This window comes from Rhinoraja longicauda, chromosome 2, assembly GCF_053455715.1.
Source record: "Rhinoraja longicauda isolate Sanriku21f chromosome 2, sRhiLon1.1, whole genome shotgun sequence".
NCBI lineage: Eukaryota > Metazoa > Chordata > Chondrichthyes > Rajiformes > Arhynchobatidae > Rhinoraja > Rhinoraja longicauda.
This window is the reverse complement of record NC_135954.1, coordinates 7,812,171-7,831,982: the sequence shown is the minus strand read 5'-3', so window position 1 is coordinate 7,831,982 and position 19,812 is coordinate 7,812,171. Positions and strand designations below refer to the sequence as shown.

The 19,812-nt window shown below is 48.7% G+C and overlaps 1 protein-coding gene across 1 annotated transcript in view; it reads right to left on the bottom strand.

Annotated features, from left to right (window-relative positions):
• Nucleotides 1–352: 352 nt before the first annotated feature.
• Nucleotides 353–19,812, bottom strand: part of LOC144602019 (N-acetyllactosaminide beta-1,6-N-acetylglucosaminyl-transferase-like) — a 79,794-nt gene continuing 60,334 nt past the window's right edge. The window contains 1 exon segment of the mRNA XM_078414698.1: nt 353–2,458. Within this exon segment, the coding sequence (XP_078270824.1) occupies nt 2,220–2,458 (239 nt within the window). The 3' untranslated portion in view covers nt 353–2,219.

Here is a 19,812-nt window from a genome sequence, read left to right as displayed (position 1 = left end):
GTAGACCTCACGGCCCTCCCTCGACAACAGCACATTGCACTGGCTACAGCGCCTGGAGGGCGATACATAACTTCTGCTGCCTCAAACGCAAGAAGAAGAAGAGTAAGTTAGTTAAGGCTTGGCACTGCATCCACATTTAATTACACCTCTGCGAACTGCCATTATGTTGTTTAGCCACGTTAAGTGGTGCTTTTTAAGAGCAATGTGTTACTGTGTGTACTCTTTACCCGTAATGTTTACTTTTAATCAGGTTCGGCTGTGATTTATGTGCTCAATCAGTACAAGCCTTAGAACCCCTTGTTACACTATCAGTAGAGGCACAAAATCAAACCCTCGTCTCGTCTCACAAACCTATTAGAAAGTTAGTTTAAAAATGGCAATGCCCTGATTCTCACAAACAATAAAATTACTTTGTCAATTTACATATTCACATAATTCCGCAACTTGCATTATAATCACAATTGTAAAGGCGACGAACCTTTCGATTTGACTTACATAAAAAAAGACAATAAGTTAAGCGGGCCCGGTTTCTCAGTTAAGATCAGCCTGTTCCTTCGATAATGATCCGCTGCTTGGAGAGCCGAGATTAGTACCCCTAGCGGCGTGCCGGGACGGTCCCGCCAAGCAGTCCGCAATTGCACGCTGCGCTCTCCGGAAAACCCGCCCGAAGGCTCTTGCGTCGGTCGGCGGGACCGGGAGTGAGCTGGAGACGTGGGACGCGAGGAGCAAGGGCCGGTAGGAGGGTGAATGAACCTGGGTAATGCCTCCAGCGCCTTCAAGGTCGGCTGCAGGAGCCCCATCCCCCACCCCGGACACAAAGATGGCCGGGCGAGGAGAGGAGAGGAGAGGAGAGGAGAGGGACGTCGGTTCACGGGAACTGCTCCAGTACATCGAGCGAGCGGGCTGACCGGCCTCTGAACAATGGCGGTGCCCGTATGTGTAATATATGCAAAACGAATTTCACTGTGATAAATAAAACACCATTGATTATTGGAACAGAAGGGGAAAGACACAGGTAGCTCTGGACTGTTCCTCTGCATCATTTAAAGCCAATGATTGCACTATAGCTGTTGAAAACCTTGGTCAGTTGGACATCCATTCTTCCTGGTCATTCGTAAGTAATGTTCAGCAAAGCAGACGAGAATTTGGAGGAACACATAAATACAGTAAACCCTTGAACCATAGAGGGCGGGGGATTGGGTCCATTATTGCCGATTGTCCTCTATAACCGAGTGTCCTTTGTAGAGATACAGCATGGAAACAGGCCTTTCGGCCCGCCGAGTCCAGCCCGACCAGCGATCAGCCTGGGACCAGAGGGCGCAGCCTCGGAATAAAAGGATGGACCTTTAGAAAGGGGATGAGGAGGGGTTTCTTTCGTCAGAGGGTTTATGGAATAAAATTCCCATTAACGGACAAAGGCTGCGGAGCCAAGCCAAATAGCTGTGTTGACTCTAAAAGGAATAAGTGCTCAAAGACAAAGATAAACACAAAGTGCTGGGGTAACTCAGCGGGCCAGACAGCATCTCTGGGGAGAAGGAATAGATGATGTTTCGGGTCGAGACCCTTCTTCAGACCCGATGCTGCCTGACCCGCTGAGCTATTCCAGCTTTTTTTTGTCTACCTTCGGTTTAAACCAGCAACCAGCAGTTTCTTCCTACACACAAGTGCTTAAAGACTGTTGGGTTGGTATTGGGTTGGGGTTGGGCTGGTATTGGATTGGGTTGGTATTGGATTGGGTTGGTATTGGATTGGGTTGGTTTGGGTTGGGTTGGTATTGGATTGTTTTGCTTTGGTTTGGGTTGGTGTTGGGTTGGGTTGCTATTGGGTTGGGATGGGTTGGGTTGAGTTAGGTTAGGTTGGCATCCATCCATCGGAGAGAGATGATGGTGCGGCCTTGACGTTGTCCTATTTGGAGAGGGGAATGTTTCATCTGTGGTTGCTATCCCCACCGTGGCTGACTTGTCCCGTTCGTGACAGGCAGACCGTCCCACAACTCTAATGGGTGAAGTTGTCTCTGGCCGTTGGACCGTGGAGAGCGTCGCCGTTGCTGTCGCTGTCGCTGTCGGCCATCTTCTAACGTTGGCGCCCGACCTCCAGGGTCTTGGACCACAACAGGAGTAACCGTTTTTTTCCCCCCTATTGAACTGATAGAAAGGCAGGTACGTTTTGAAGATAGGCGAGCACTTCCTTGTGGACCACTCAAGGGTCTTCAGATGGGGTCAGGTATCGCAGTCGTTGCCCTCGATGTCAAAGAAGCACTTGTTCTTTGAAACCCGCCATTCTGGCTGAATGGGGACTTCCGACTGAGACAACGTTCTGCCGCGTAGCCAGCGCTCCATGCACTCGGCCACGAGTGGGTGATTGTCCACCTCAAACTTGTTGGCAAATAAGCTGTCCCTCCGAACCAGCCACTCCAGGTCCCCCAGTCCGTACACGCAGATGTTGTGGACATAATGACCTGAGGGAAGCAAAACAGACTGTTAAAGGCAACGATCGGCACAAAAAGCTGGAGTAACTCAGCGGGTCAGGCAGCATCTCTGGGGAAAAGGAATGGTTGACGTTTCGGGTCGAGACCCGTCTTCATTCTGTGAGTCAGGGGGAAAGGGAAACGAGAGACATGGGGCAGTCACGGTGGTGCAGCGGTAGAGTTGCTGCCTTACAGCAAATGCAGTGCTGGAGACCCGGGTTCGATCCCGACTACGGGTGCTGTCTGTACGGAGTTTGTACGTTCTCCCCGTGACCTGCGTGGGTTTCCCCCCCGAGATCTTCGGTTTCCTCCCACACTCCAAAGACGTACAGGTTTGTAGGTTAATTGTTAAATGTTAATGTTAAAATTGTCCCTAGTGTGTATAGGATTGTGTTAATGTGCGGGGATCACTGGTTGGCGCAGACCAGGTGGGCCGAAGTGCCTGTTTCTGTGCTGTATTTCTAAACTAAACGAAAGGGCCTATCCCACTTAGGTGACTGTCAAAGTCATAGCAGATCGCCGACATTTTCTTTTACCCGACGACAATGACCACGACAATGCCGAGTCAGGTCGAGATTACACCGTCTTCGGAAACATCGCGAAATTCCCACTCTTATCAATGTTTCTCCGGCGTCCTAATTTTCGCTAAAATCACTGACAAGTCTGTAATTACTTGAGAGTTTTGAAATATAACATCTTGCCCGGGTGACTTGAAAACCAAGCTTCACGGTAACAAGGCATAAACTGGATTGACTTCCAGTTTACTAATAGCAGTATTAAGAATTTTAATTTTAAAAGTGGTTAAATGGATTTTTGTGCAGAGTGTGGGCATTCTTTGAAAATGTACGGGAGATGCATATCTGGTTTCTGGGTTGCATATCTGGATTGGGAGCCTACTTTAAATGTAATCGCTGATGGCCATAAACATCGCGAAAATTCCCACGCTTACCTGACTGTCAAACTGTTGCCTCCAATCTACCTGTCAAATGTCCCGACGGTAAATAAATTGGTTAAACACAAGTATCATGCCCGTGACACCCCGGCGAACTGTCGGCGACAGCCTAGTTGCTGGCAGTCGCCTTACAATCGCCTAAGTGGGACAGGCCCTTAGAAACATAGAAAATAGGTGCAGGAGGAGGCCATTCGGCCCTTCGGGTCAGGGCCGCCATTCTTTGTGATCATGGCTGATCGTCCACAATCAATAACCCGTGACTGCCTTCTCCCCATATCCCTTGATTCCACTAGCCCCTAGAGCTCTATCTAACTCTCTCTTAAATCCATCCAGTGATTTGGCTTCCACTGCCCTCTGTGGCAGAGAATTCCACAAATTCACAACTCTCTGTGTGAAAATGTTCCTTCTCACCTCAGTTTTAAATGGCCTCCCCTTTATTCTGAGACTGTGGCCCCTGGTGCTGGACTCCCCCAACATTGGGAACATTTTTCCTGCATCTAGCTTGTCCAGTCCTTTTATAATTTTACACGTCTCTATAAGATCCCTCCTCATTCTTCTAAACTCCAGTGAATACAAACCTAGTCTTTTCAATCTTTCCTCATATGACAGAGGGTGGTGAATGTATGCAACGAGCTGCCACAGGTGCATTTAGACAGGTACATGGATGGGACAGGTTTGGCAAGTGGGACAAGTGTAGACGTGGCATATTGGTCGGTGTGAGCAAGTTGGGCCGAAGGGCCTGTTTCCACACTAACACCCTCTAATCCAAGCAGCAAATCTGATAACCCTCTTCTGCTTTCACCCAGAGTAGAAAAATCAACAACCATGGGACAGAGGTTTAAGGTGAGGGGGGAAATATTTAATAGGAACCTGAGGGACAACTTTGTCACACAGACGGCGGAGGGTGTATGGAATGGGCTGCCGGAGGAGGTAGTTGAGGCAGGGACTATTGCAACGTCTAATAAACATTTAGACAGGTACATGGATAGGACAGGTTTGGAGGGATATGGACCAAACGTGGGCAGATGGGACTAGTGTAGACGTGGCATGTTGGTCGATGTAAGTTGGGCCGAAGAGCCTGTTTCCACGCTGTTTCAGTCTATGGCATATCAGTGCCATACTCTAGACCATCACTAGGTGGAGCTCCTTCAACAGAAGCAATACTTATGTCTGAAGCTAGCTTCACAAATACCTAGTGCAAAAAAAAACTGCCAGAGGAACTCGTGGGTCAGGCTGCATCTGTGGGGGAAAACTGTGGGGCAGCACAGTGGAGCAGCAGTAGAGTTGCTGCCTTACAGCCCCAGTTGTACAGGGCCCTAGTGAGACCGCACCTGGAGTACTGTGTGCAGTTTTGGTCTCCAAATTTGAGGATGGATATTCTTGCTATTGAGGACGTGCAGCATAGGTTTACTAGGTTAATTCCCGGAATGGCTGGACTGTCATATGTTGAAAGACTGGAGCGACTAGGCTTGTATACACTGGAATTTAGAAGGATGAGAGGAGATCTTTTCGAAACGTATAAGATTATTCATGGGTTGGACACGTTAGAGGCAGGAAACATGTTCCCAATGTTGGGGGAGTCCAGAACAAGGGGCCACGGTTTAAAAATAAGGGGTAGGCTATTTAGAACTGAGATGAGGAAAAACTTTTTCAGTCAGAGAGTTGTGAATCTGTGGAATTCTCTGCCTCAGAAGGCAGTGGAGGCCAATTCTCTGAATGCATTCAAGAGAGAGCTAGATAGAGCTCTTAAGGATAGCGGAGTCAGGGGGTATGGGGAGAAGGCAGGAACGGGGTACTGATTGAGAATGATCAGCCATGATCACATTGAATGGCGGTGCTGGCTCGAAGGGCCGAATGGCCTCCTCCTGCACCTATTGTCTATTGTCTATTGTCAGAGACCGGGATTTGATCCTTGATGCAAATAAAGACAGGAGGAGCCAGCGCTGCCGTCGCAGCTGCGGCTTGCCTGCAGTCCGTCTGTCTTTTGTGTTTTTTGTTGTTTTTGTATGAATTGTAGTTTTAATATGGTGTAGTGTTTGTATGTTATGTGGGGAGGGAGGGGTGGGAGGGAACGGGAACTGTAAAATTCTCTCTCCCGAACGGAGACGCGACCTTTGTTTCTGTGTCGTGTCTCCGTTCCCGCTGCGGCCTACCACCGGCCATGCACCTGGGACCACCCTGACCGCGGGAGAAGACGACAGGGAAGAGAAAAGACATTCTGGCCTTCCATCACAGTGAGGAGGGGACTGGAGGAGACTCACTGTGATGGATGTTTATTTTGTTTGGTGTTGGTTTATGATTGTGTGTGTTATTGCATTTTTATTGATTATTCTTATTGGTCTTATTGTTGAACTGCAGGTAATGTTTCATTTCACTACACATTTATGTGTATGTGACAAATAAACGACTATTGACTGACTACGGGTGCTATCTGTATGGGCTTTGTACGTTCTCCCCATGACCTGTGCGGGTTTTCCCTGAGTGCTTTGGTTTCCTCCCACACTCCAAAGAGGTACAGGTTTGTAGGTTAATTGGCTTGGTGTAATTGTAAGTTGTCCCTGATAATTGTAAATTGTGTGTGCAGGATAGCGTTAGTGTGCGAGGATCACTGGTCAGCGCAGACTCGGTGGGCCGAAGGGCCTTTTTCCGCGCTGTATTTCTAAACTAAACTGAACAAACTGGTGTTTTGGGTCAGGACCCTTCTATGAACTGACTTCTCACTTTCAAGCTATGCCCTCTGCTATTGGCTGATTGCACCCTCGGAAAAAAGTTCTGACTGTCTACCCTGTCTACAGCACGGTGGCGCAGCGGTAGAGTTGCTGCCTTACAGCGAATGCAGCGCCGGAGACCCAGGTTCGATCCTGACTACGGGCGCCGTCTGTACGGAGTTTGTACGTTCTCCCCGTGACTTGCGTGGGTTTTTCACCGAGATCTTCGGTTTCCTCCCACACTCCAAAGACGTAGGTTAATTGGCTGGGCTATTGTAAAAATTGTCCCTAGTGTGTGTAGGATAGTGTTAATGTGCGGGGATCGCTGGGCGGCGCGGACCCGGTGGGCCGAAGGGCCTGTTTCCGCGCTGTATCTCTAAATCTAAAAAAATCTAAAATCTCCACCTCTCATAATTTTATACATTTCTATCAGATCTCCCTCAGCCTTCAGCACTCTAGGGAAACCAACCAAGTTTTTATAACCATCTTCTCATAACTAACACCCTCTAATCCAAGATTGAATAGGAACCTGAAGGGCAACATCTTTTTATACAGAGGGTGTATGGGACGAGTTGCCAGAGGTGGCAGGTGCAACAACGATCATGTGGATGTGGAGAGGATGTTTCCACTAGTGGGAGAGTCTATGACCAGAGGCCATCGAATTAAAGGACATTCTTTTAGAAAGGAGATGAGGAGAAATTTCTTGAGTCAGAAGGTGGTGAATCTGTGGAATTCTTTGCCACCGAAGACTGTGGAGGCCAAGTCAGTGGATATTTTTAAGGCAGAAATACAGTAGATAGATTCTTGATTAGTGTAGGTGTCAGAGGTTATGGGGAGAAGGCAGGAGAATGGGGTTAGGAGGGAGAGATAGATCAGCCATGATTGAATGGTGGAGAAAACCTGATGGGCCCAATGGCCTAATTCTACTCGTATCATTTATGACCTTATGATCTTATAACAACATTTCAAAGACATTTGGGCAGGTACATGGATAGTAAAGCTTTAGAGGGATCTGGGCCGGAGGGACGTGAGGATGGGACATCTTAGTCGGCTTGGGCAAGTTAGGCCCAAGGGCTTGTTTCCTGGCTGTATGACTCTATGGTTGTGTGGGAGGGGAGAAAGCTGGAAAAGAGAATAAAAGAAAGCTGAAGACACAAATGCTGGAGTGCCTCAGCGGGGACAGGCAGCATCTCTGGAGAGAAGCAATGGGTGAGGTTTCAGGTCGAGACTCTTCTTCAGACTGGTGTCAGGGGAGAGGGAGATGCATAGTTAAGGAAGTGTAAAGTGCGAAAATAGGACAAAGGGAATGGAGATCAGAGAAAATGTAGAATTGTTAGCTGGGAGAAGTTAACCAACAAAGCAAACAGAGATAAAATGTAGTCGCAGACAGTCAGACTGGTGGGAGAACTGGGAAGGGGGAGGGATGGAAAGAGAGGGAAAGCAAGGGTTACTTGAAGTTAGAGAAGTCAATGTTCATACTAGCTACCCAAGCAAAATATGAGCTGCTGTTCCTCCAATTTGCGCTGGGCCTCACTCTGATTAGGAGTTTTTTGTGTGTCTTCACGTTCAAAGTCTCTGAATATTCAGAGGCAGTACTGTCAGTTATGATGTTTTGATATTATCCACGAGCCCAGCCCACTTGTCATCACACAGAACTACTGAGGCTGTATTCAATCAGATGCGTTTCCCTTTGTGCTTATGACGCAGTGTTTCTCAACCTTTTTACCCTTGCAGAACCCTTGAAAACATTTTCATGTCTCAGGGGACACCTACATAAAAATCCGCCACGTACAGCTCCTGTCCACTGACCACTAAAGGCCGTTTCATATAGACGTCGCTGAATATATTCCCTATGATTATTATACTTTAAAATGACATAACAGGTTGAAGACTTTTATAATGCCCAATAATTTTCCAAGAATATGCCGTACGTGTATAATAAAATTACGCATATGAAATTAAACACTAGAATGACTCAAAAATGCATTAACATGTGATTGGCAAGGATGTGCATTTCTGCTCTACTTTGGTTCTAGTCCTGGGGAAAACAGACCCACATATGACCACTAATTGCAGTAATTTAGAGTTTAACTAGTGGACCCATTGGGCCCAAACCTCTCCTGCATTGGTGCAGCACCCTCTCCTCCCCCCCTCCCCTCCCTCCCACTCCCTCCTCCATCCCCTCCCCCTCCTCTTCCCCCCTTCCCCTCTCCCCCACTCCATCCCCCACAACCCCGCTTATCATCCCTCCCCTCCTCCCCCTCCCTCCCTAGCAGATAGATTTAAACTTTAAAATGCGAATAACTTTAAAACTATAACATCGATTTCAATGAAACTTCTTTCATTAGCATCAAATGGTGATTAAGGTGGGCCTAAAATTGTTGCGCTATCGTGTACCGTTTGGGCTGTAGTTCAGGAACAAACAAACAAACAAGAGTTTTAGTGTATAGATAGATGTCATCTTGCTTATTGAAGTACATTTTGAAGTACTTGTTGAAGTAAATTCGCACATAAATTGATAATCAGCCCAAAAAGATGGCAATTGGCTTTTCCTGCTGTGTTTTATATCTTAACCACATCTTAATTAGTTAATATAGTTATATAATCTTGCACTTAAATTTAATATTTACTCATTACAGTTCCACCACTGGTCTTCTGGCACTCTTGGTTCCAGAAAATCAGAAAATGGTTTATCCATTTAACCTGATCAAATGAGGTACTGGCCTCCGAGAGATGTACAACAGTACCGGAACGGTCCGCCTAGGCTGCTGGGGTTGGGGGGGTGGTGGGGAGTGAGATACCGGCCTGCAAAGCCGGCCAATGAAGCCAGCTATGGGGATACATGTGCTGGCTCCAGCTGGGCTGGAGTTCCAGAGCCCCAGCCACAGGTTGCAAATTCAACCCAACGATCGTCCGTGGAAGTCCCGATGAGGTCGAGATTGGCTGCCTTGCCCAGCCTAGATGCCACATTTTCGGAGAGACTTCCAGGGCGCGCGGGGATTGCACGCGGAACCCCTAGCGCCCTCTAGCGGAACTCCAGTGTTCCAGGGAACCCCGGTTGAGAAACGCTGTGATAGAGCATTCCTCCACCACAAGGGGGCAGCAAAGTGGCTCCTCAGGGGCAGTGTTGCTGCCTTACAGCGCCAGAGACCCGGGTTCGATCCTGACCACGGGTGCTGTCTGTACGGGGTTTGCAGGTTCTCCCCGTGACCTGCATAGGCTTTCTCCTGGTGCTCCGGCTTCCCCCCCCCCCCCTCAACCCAAAGACGTACAGGTTAAACGGCTTTTGTAAAATTGTCCCTAGTGCATAAGATAGAACTTTTGTACGGGCGATCGCTGATTGGCGCGGTCTTGGTGGGCCAAAGGGCCTGTTTCCACGTTGTATCTTTAAATCTGAGGATGAGAACCAGAGGACATAGGTTTAAGGTGAGGGGGGGAGGGGGAAGATTTAATAGGAACCTGAGGGGTAAATTTTTTCACACAAAAAGGGTGGTGGGTGTATGGAACGAGCTGCCGGAGGAGGTAGTTTAGTTTTTAGTTTAGAGTTACAGCATGGAAACAGGCCCTTCGGCCCATCGCATCGTTTAAGAAACATAAGTCAGGAATTATAAAACTTTGAGTAGGCTGCGTTTCCAGGAACCATGGAAAGGGAAAATTGAGACAGGAACATGGATAAGATAGGTTTAGATGGATATGGGCCAAACGCAGGCAGGTGGGACTAGTGTAGATGGGACATGTTGGTCGACGTGGGCAAATTGGGCCGAGAGGCCTGTTTCCACGCTGTATCACTCTATGACCCTGACTCTTAATAGTCTCCTTGTTAGGTTGGGGCGTGGGGTTTAGAATGACAGAGGATCTACTATATAACGATATGAATATTAAATATCATACGGTCATGAGTGACAGTCAGATTTAGCTCTTAGGGTTAAAGGAATCAAGGGATATGGGGAAAAAAGCAGGATTGGGGTACTGATTTGGGATGATCAGCCATGATAGACAATAGACAATAGGTGCAGGAGGAGGCCATTCGGCCCTTCGAGCCAGCACCGCGATTCAATGTGATCATGGCTGATCATTCTCAATCAGTACCCCGTTCCTGCCTTCTCCCCATACCCCCTGACTCCGCTATCCTTAATCGTCACGTTGAACCGGCTCAAAGGGCCGAATGGTCTACTCCGGCATCTATTTTGCTTTGTTTCTATGATGTGTGACTCTATGACTAAACTAAACCAACATCCCCTCTCCGTCTGCTTCTCTTGTGTGCGAAATAAAGATCTGTTACATCTGCTTGGGGTCTGCTCGCGGCTCATTAAAAGTTGCAATAACTTTGTAATGATCTCTTCAGCACCGCATCATTAATGCCAAAACCCAACGACCTGGAAACACAAAGGCTACAGTGACGTGGTCACACTGAACTGCCGCCATCACGGCCTGTCACATTGCCAAATCTAATCTTGGCTGGGGTCAACATTCCACATCTCCCCACATAACAACACTGTGGGAATGCTGCAGCGATTTTTTTTTAGTTTAGTTCACAAGTTACAGGAGTAGAATTAGGCCATTCGGCCCATTCGAGTCCACTCCGCCATTCAATCGTGGCTCATCTCTGCTTCTTAATCCCATTTTCCTGCCTTCTTTCCATGAATGGCAGGCAGTGACTAGTGGGGTACTGCAAGGCTCAGTGCTGGGACCCCAGCTATTTACAATATATATTAATGATTTGGACGAGGGAATTGAATGCAACATCTCCAAGTTTGCGGATGACACGAAGCTGGGGGGCAGTGTTAGCTGTGAGGAGGATGCTAGGAGGCTGCAACGTGACTTGGATAGGTTAGGTGAGTGGGCAAAGGCATGGCAGATGCAGTATAATGTGGATAAATGTGAGGTTATCCACTTTGGTGGCAAGAACAGGAAAGCAGACTATAATCTGAATGGTGGCCGATTAGGAGAAGGGGAGATGCAACGAGACCTGGGTGTCGTGGTACACCAGCCATTGAAAGTAGGCATGCAGCCATGATCACATTGAATGGTGGTGCTGGCTCGAAGGGCCGAATGGCCTCCTCCTGCACCTATTGTCTATTGTCTATATCCATAGGGAAATGTGTTGTTGTGTAGGAAGGAACTGCGGATGCTGGTTTAAACTGAAGATAGACACAAAAAGCTGGCGGGTCAGGCAGCATCTCTGGAGAAAAGGAATGGGTGGCGTTTCGAGTCGAGACCTTTCTTCAGCGCGCTGTTAACAGGCAAGTCTGCCTGCTGAGCTCACCACTGTGCTGTGCTTTGCTCAGGGTGTGTGGGAGAGGGAGGCAGGGGCTCAGTCCTAGCTACAGTTCCAATGCCATATAAAGTAAAAATTATACAAAGGAAAACAATCCCAGGGAGGTCACCACAGTGAGGGGGTGTGGGGGAGGGAAGAATCGGCTCACAATGGTGTTTTAAAAATAAACTCCAATATATACAGAAGAACGGCGCAGTTCAAAGCTCTCAGCGTCATTCATTCTCGGCATTCCGTGTTGCCAGTACTATACATAGTAGTTCACTCGGGCAGCACGGTGGCGCAGCGGTAGAGTTGCTGCCTCACAGCGCCGGAGACCCGGGTTCGATCCCGACTATGGATGCTGTCTGTATGGAGTTTGTACGTTCTCCCCGTGAGCTGCGTTGGTTTTCTCCAGGTGCTCCGGTTTACTCGCACACTCCAAAGACTTACGGGGTTTGCAGCTTAATTGGATTCGGTAAAATAGTAAATTGACCCGAGTGTGTGTAGGTTAGTGTTAGTGCGCGGGGATCGATGGTTGGCGTGGACTGGGTGGGCTGAAGGGCCTGTTTCCAATAGACAATAGGTGCAGGAGGAGGCCATTTGGCCCTTCGAGCCAGCACCACCATTCAATGTGATCATGGCTGATCATTCCCAATCAGTACCCCATTCCTGCCTTCTCCCCATACCCTCTGACTCCGCTATCCTTAAAAGCTCTATCTAGCTCACTCTTGAATGCATTCAGAGAACTGGCCTCCACTGCCTTCTGAGGCAGAGAATTCCACAGATTTACAACTCTCTGACTGAAAACGTTTTTCCTCATCTCCGTTCTAAATGGCCTACCCCTTATTCTTAAACTGTGGCCCCTGGTTCTGGAATCCACCAACATTGGGAACATGTTTCCTGCCTCTAACGTGTCCAACCCCTTAATAATCTTATATGTTTCGATAAGATCCCCTCTCATCCTTCTAAATTCCAGTGTATACAAGCCGAGTCGCTCCAGTCTTTCAACATACGACAGTCCCGCCATTCCGGGAATTAACCTTGTAAACCTACGCTGCACGCCCTCAACAGCAAGAATATCCTTCCTCAAATTTGGAGACCAAAACTGCACACAGTACTCCAGGTGCGGTCTCACCAGGGCCCGGTACAACTGTAGAAGGACCTCTTTGCTCCTATACTCAACTCCTCTTGTTATGAAGGCCAACATTCCATTGGCTTTCTTCACTGCCTGCTGTACCTGCATGCTTCCTTTCAGTGACTGATGCACGAGGACAACCACACAGTATCTCCAAGTTCTAGACTCTAGTTTTCGCTTGGAGATACAGATGCTTCCTGACGTTTGCTGGTAGGTGGGACTGGTGAGACATGCTGGTCAGTGTGGGCAAGTTGGGACAAAGGGCCTGTTTCCTCGCTGTAAGGTTCTATGACTGTGACTCTATAGAAACATAGAAAATAGGTGCAGGAGTAGGCCATTTGGCCCTTCGAGCCAGCACCACCATTCAATATGATCGTGGCTGATCGTCCAAAATCAGTACCCCGTTCCTGCTTTTTCCCAATATCCCTTGATTCCGTTAGTCCCAAGAGCTAAATCTAACTCTCTCTTGTAAACATCCTGTGAATTGGCCTTCAGTGCCTACTGTGGCAGAGGATTCCACAGATTCACAACTCTCTGGGTGAAAAAGATTTTCCTCATCTCAGTCCTAAATCGACCCCTTATTCTTAAACTGTTCTGGACTCCCCCAACATCGGGAACATTTTTCCTGCATCTAGACTGTCCAATCCCTCAAGAATTTTATATGTTTCTAAGATCCCCTCTCATCCTTTTAAATTCCAATGAATTCAAGCCCAGTCGACCCATTCTTTCATCGTTTGGTGGTCAGTCCTGGCATTCATAGCGAGGGGATTTGAGTATAGGAGCAGGGAGGTTCTGCTGCAGTTGTACAGGGCATTGGTGAGACCACACCTGGAGTATTGCGTACAGTTTTGGTCTCCTAATAACAGTTTTGGTCTCTCTCTTAAATGGCAGCGCGTGCAGACGCAGCGGCCCCACGCTCTCCCGATTTTTCGAGTGTTTTTAATGTTTTTTCAAGTTCGTCATGTTTGTCACTTCAACAACTCTGGACAGTCAGCAGTAGACAGTATAGTCGTGAGTTCTTGCTGGACAAGAAAACAACATCATCAACACTGGACGCTACGCTTGCAGAGGAACTTAGCGGCCTCAGAATACTCTGCCTGGCCTCGACCTCGGCCTCGAGTGCTGTCCCCCGGCTGGAAAGGAGACGCCGCAGGCGGTGTGAGAGGAAGCAGAAGAGGGGTAAGCGCGGAGGCATCCGGGCTAGGCTAGCGGCTAGCCCACACAGACCGGCTATTCCGAGCATGCTAATGGCTAATGTACGCTCACTGGACAATAAAATGGACACTATAAGACTTCTCCGGTCGACCCAGCGTGAGGTGAGGGAATGCTGTGTTTACGTTTTTACGGAAACATGGCTTAATGACAACATCCCGGACTCCGCTGTTCAGCTCGACCGGCTAACATGCTACCGATCGGACAGAGCTACGGTTAGCGGGGGGAAGACCCGTGGTGGCGGTGTGATTGTTTACATCAGTGATGCTTGGTGTCGGGACGCTGTGTTGGTCTACAAACACTGTTCACCGATGGCGGAGTTTATGGTTGTGAAGTGCCGACCTTTCTACCTCCCGAGGGAGCTAACAGCTATCCTGTTAGTCGCTGTTTACATCCTTCCCAGTTCCAACAACAAGGACAGAGAGGAGGCACTCTGCGAACTGTACCGGGCCATCTCTGAGCAGCAGACAGCACACCCAGATGGCTTTCTCATCGTAGCTGGGGACTTCAACCATGCTAACCTAAAAACTGTCATGCCCAAAGTATACCAGCATGTTGATTTCCCAACACGAGAAAACAACACCTTGGACCTTGTCTACACGACCATCAAAGGAGCATACAAGGCTTCCCCCCTCCCCCACATCGGCCTCTCTGATCACCTCACCGTTCTGCTGAAACCGGCATACAGACCCCGGGTGAAAGTCACCAAACCGGTTTCAAAAGAGGTACGTGTGTGGTCAGAGGACAGCACAGCTGCACTCCAAAACTGCTTTGAGACTACAGACTGGGACATGTTCAAGCAGGCAGCAACATACAACAACACAACCAACATTCAGGAATACACAGAGACAGTTACAGGCTACATCACCAAATGCATTGACGATGTGACCCACACCAGAGCCATCACCATCCGGGCTAACCAGAAGCCATGGCTGACAGGGGAGGTCCATGGGCTGCTGAGGGTCCGCAACGCTGCCTTCAGAGAGGGCAATCCAGCCGGTCTCAGGGCAGCCAGGGCCAACCTTTCCAGTGGCATCAGGAAAGCCAAACAACACTACACCCGGCGCATCACAGCCCACTTCAGTGACAGCAGAGACACACGGAGCCTGTGGAAGGGTATTAGGACTATCACGGACTACAAACCCTTACCACAGACCTGTGACAGTGACACCTCTCTCTTGAACGACCTCAACGGCTTCTTCGCACGCTTTGAAGCACAGAGCAACACACCTGCGCAGAAAACAACTCCCCCCCCAACGACCAGGCTATTTGTCTGTCTCCAGGCAGTGTGAGGAGCACACTGTTAAGGATTAACACCCGGAAAGCTTCTGGACCTGACAACATTCCTGGTCGTGTGCTAAAAGACTGCGCAGCTGAGCTCACAGATGTCCTCACAGACATCTTCAACATCTCCCTGAGCCAGGCTGTTGTTCCCTTGTGCTTCAAAGAAACCACCATCATACCTGTGCCCAAGAAGTCTTCTCCATCCTGCTTCAACGACTACCGCCCTGTAGCGCTGACTTCAACCATCATGAAGTGCTTCGAGAGGCTGGTCATGAAGCAGATCAGATCCAACCTCCCCCCCTCCCTGGACCCGTTTCAGTTTGCATATCGAGCTAAGCGGTCCACTGAGGATGCCATCTCCTCTGCTCTACACCCAGCCCTCACCCACTTGGACACTAAAAACTCATATGTTAGGATGCTGTTCATAGACTTTAGCTCAGCATTCAACACCATCATCCCCCAGCAGCTGGTTTGTAAACTAACAAATCTGGGCCTCAGCCCCCTTCTCTGCAACTGGCTGCTGGACTTCCTCACTGCCAGACCCCAGTCCGTACGGGTCGGCAGCAACACATCGGACACCATCACGCTGAGTACGGGTGCCCCACAAGGATGTGTGCTAAGCCCCCTGCTCTTCACCTTGCTGACCCACGACTGCACACCCACCTACAGCTCCAACCACTTCGTCAAGTTTGCGGATGACACAACAGTGGTGGGTCTCATCAGCAACAACGACGAGACCCACTACAGGAAGGAGGTGGACCAGCTGGCCGCGTGGTGCACAGACAACAATCTCTTCCTGAATGTGGAGAAAACAAAGGAGATTGTTGTCGACTTCAGGAGAACGCACACCCAACACCCCCACCCACTGACCATCAATGGTGCTGCTGTGGAGCAGGTGAGCAGCACCAAATTCCTGGGGGTGAACATCACCGAGGATCTCTCCTGGAGCAACAACATCACGTCCATCGCCAAGAAAGCCCAGCAGCGCCTCTACTTCCTCCGCAAACTGAAGAGAGCGGGAGCCCCCACACCCATCATGTACACTTTTTACCGAGGCGCCATCGAGAGCATCCTCAGCAGCTGCATCACTGTGTGGTTCGGCAGCTGCACAGCCTCCAGCCGCAAGACCCTGCAGCGCATAGTGAACACTGCTGAGAGGATCACTGGCGCCTCACTCCCAACACTCCTGGTCCTTTACACCACCCGCCTCACCCGCAAAGCATTGAGCATTGTGGGTGACCCCTCCCACCCCTCCAACAGCCTCTTCACCCTCCTGCCTTCAGGGAGAAGGTTTCGCAGCCTGAGGTCAAGCACCACCCGACTAAAGAACAGTTTTTTCCACCAGGCTGTCAGGATGCTGAACTCTCTCCCCTCCCTTCCTCCTCTCTCCCCTGCCCCTATTGGACCTGGACTTTAACACCCCACACACACGCACATCCAGCACCAGACACTTTAAAAAAAAAATTTTAACGCATTTGAAGTGACTATATTTTATATTTTATGTTGATTGTTGTTTGCTGTGCCTTTTTAATTTTAACTTAGTTTTATGCACTTTGTTCCTCGGGATTGTGGGAAACGGTATTTCGATTTTCTGTCTGTGTAAACTGGCTGAGGATTGACAATAAAATTGACTTTGACTTGACTTGACTAATCTGAGGAAAGACATTCTTGCCATGGAGGGAGTACAGAGAAGGTTCACCAGATTGATCCCTGGGATGGCAGGACTTTCATATGAAGAAAGACTGGATAGACTCGGCTTGTACTCGCTGGAATTTAGAAGATTGAGGGGGGATCTTATAGAAACTTACAAAATTTTTAAGGGGTTGGACAGGCTAGATGCAGGAAGATTGTTCCCGATGTTGGGGAAGTCCAGAACAAGGGGTCACAGTTTAAGGATAAGGGGGAAGTCTTTTAGGACTGAGATGAGAAAGTTTTTTTTCACACAGAGAGTGGTGAATCTGTGGAATTCTCTGCCACAGAAGGTGGTTGAGGCCAGTTCATTGGCTATATTTAAGAGGGAGTTAGATGTGGCCCTTGTGGCTAAAGGGATCAGGACGTATGGAGAGAAGGCAGGTACAGGATCTTGAGTTGGATGATCAGCCATGATCATATTGAATGGCGGTGCAGGCTCGAAGGGCCGAATGGCCTACTCCTGCACCTATTTTCTATGTTTCTATGTTTCCAGGAATTAACCCGGTGAACCTATGCTGCATTCCCTCAATAGCAGGAATGAACTACAAATGCTCCCTGACTTACGGTAGGGTTACGTTCTGATAAACCCATCGTAAATCGAAAATATCGTAGCCTCCGACACCTGTACTCATCAAAAAACTGTGTTTGTTAGCACACAACCAATGCTTTTCACTGTACCTCGCTCGGTACATGTGACAATAAACCAGACTAAGATGACATTACTGATGGTTTGTCCAGTGAGGCTCTGTGGGCGGGGGCGGGGGATAAAAAAGGGGATGATCACCTTGTTGGGAGTCTACTATAGGCCGCCAAATAGTCATTGGGAATTCAGTTTATTTTATTTTAGAGATACAGAGCGGAAACAGGCCCTTCGACCCACCGCGTTCGTGCCGACCACACGAACACTACCCTACACACACTGGGGACAATTTACCTTTTATATCAAGCCAATTAACCTACAAACCTGCACGTCTTTGGAGCGTGGGAGGAAACCAAAGATCTTGGCGAAAACCCACGCAGGTCATGGGGAGAACGTACAAACTCCGTACAGACAGCACCCGTAGTCGGGATCGAACCGGGGTCTCCGGCGCTGCAGGGAAGCAACTCTGCCGCTGCACCACCGTGCCGCCCGAATCAGAATTAGAAGAACAAATATGCTGGCAGATTGCAGGCAGCTGCACGACTTATAGGGTTGTCATAGTACTGGATTTTAACTTTCCCGATTATAGACTGCACTATCACAGTGCCAAAAGCTTAGATGGGGAGGAATTTGTCAAACGTTTCCTCAGCCAAGATCTAGAGGCCTCAACAAGGGAGGGGATAAAGCTCGACCTACTCTTAGGAATCCCAGAATCTCTTGCCCAGAGTACAGGAATCGAGACCCATAGGTTTATGCTGAGGGAGGGAAAGATTTAATAGGAACCTGAAGGGTAATTCGTTTTTTACACAAAGGGTGGTGGGTGTATGGAACGAGCTGCCGGAGGAGGTGGTTGAGGCAGGGACTATCGCAACGTTTAAGAAACAATTAGACAGGAACGTGGATAGTGCGTAGGAGGGAAGAAAGACCTCAACGCAAAACATCACCCATCCTTTTTCTCCCGAGATTCTGCCTGACCCGCTGAGTTACTCTATCTTTGTCTATCTGTGTCTATCTTTGATATACACCACCAAACGGTTTAAGGACTGCCTCAAAGTGTCCCTCAAAGACTTGGACATCAACCTCCCTCAGCACTTGGGGGTCTCTTGCTCTGGACCGTCCAACCTGGAGTAGCAAGCTCACCACAGGAGCCCGTGCAGCAGAGAACAGAGACGCACTGCAGAGGCCCAGAGGAGACGCACTGCGGGCAAGGCCCGGGATACCTCCACTTCCACTGCAGCACCCATCCACTTGTGTCCTACGTGTGGGCGTGCCTTCCGGGCCCGGATTGGCCTCACCAGTCACTTCCGGACCCACAGTCACCAATCCTCCAACTGAAAGTAAAGTCATGGTCATCTTCCAACCCGAAGGACGAACAACAACACCAGCATCTGCAATTCTTTCTTTCCATATTAATATTGGGGTTTGCTACCAAATGAGGCTGAGGAAGTTCGGCACGTTCCCCAACAACTCTCACCAACTTCGACAGATGCACCTCAGAAAGCATTTTATCAGGACGCATCACAGCTTGGTCTGGGTAACAGCTCCATCCGAGACCGCAAGAAATTGCAGCGGTTTGTGGACACAGCCCAGACCATCACACAAACCAACCTCCCTTCCATTGACTCCATTTACACCTCACCCTGCCTCGGCAAGGCCAGCAGCATAATCAAGGACCAGTCGCACCCCGGCCACTCCATCTCCTCTCCTCTCCCATCGGGCAAAAGGATTAGAAGTGTGAAAACGCACACCTCCAGATTCAGGGATGGTTTCTTCCAAGGTGCTATCAGAAAATTGAACCATCCTACTACAACCAGAGAGCAGTCCTGAACTACTATCTAGTTCAGTACATGTGTTAATTAACTAAACTGAACTGAACTGAAAACTAAACTGAACTGTATTTGAAAAATGTCATAGACAATAGACAATAGGTGCAGGAGGAGGCTATTCGGCCCTTCGAGCCAGCACCGCCATTCAATGTGATCATGGCTGATCATTCTCAATCAGTACCCCGTTCCTGCCTTCTTCCCATACCCCCTGATTCCACTATCCTTAAGAGCTCTATCTAGCTCTCTCTTGAATGTATTCAGAGAATTTGCCTCCACTGCCTTCTGAGGCAGAGAATTCCACAGATTCACAACTCTCTGACTGAAAAGGTTTTTCCTCATCTCAGTTCTAAATGGCCTACCCCTTATTCTTAAACTGTGGCCCCTTGTTCTGGACTCCCCCAACATTGGGAACATGTTTCCTGCCTCTAACGTGTCCAACCCCTTAATAATCCAACACTCTGTGTCCTTTGTGTAAACCAGTATCTGTAGTTCCTTTTTTCTACAATATTCATACCTTAACTTGATATTGGTTATTCTTTTAAATAAGAGCAACAATCTCATTGAGACGCATTTCAATCTGTGGTTTGCTGAGAAGTCACAGTGTTGTTGCTCTTCAGTGCAGTTAGTATAGTATTGTGA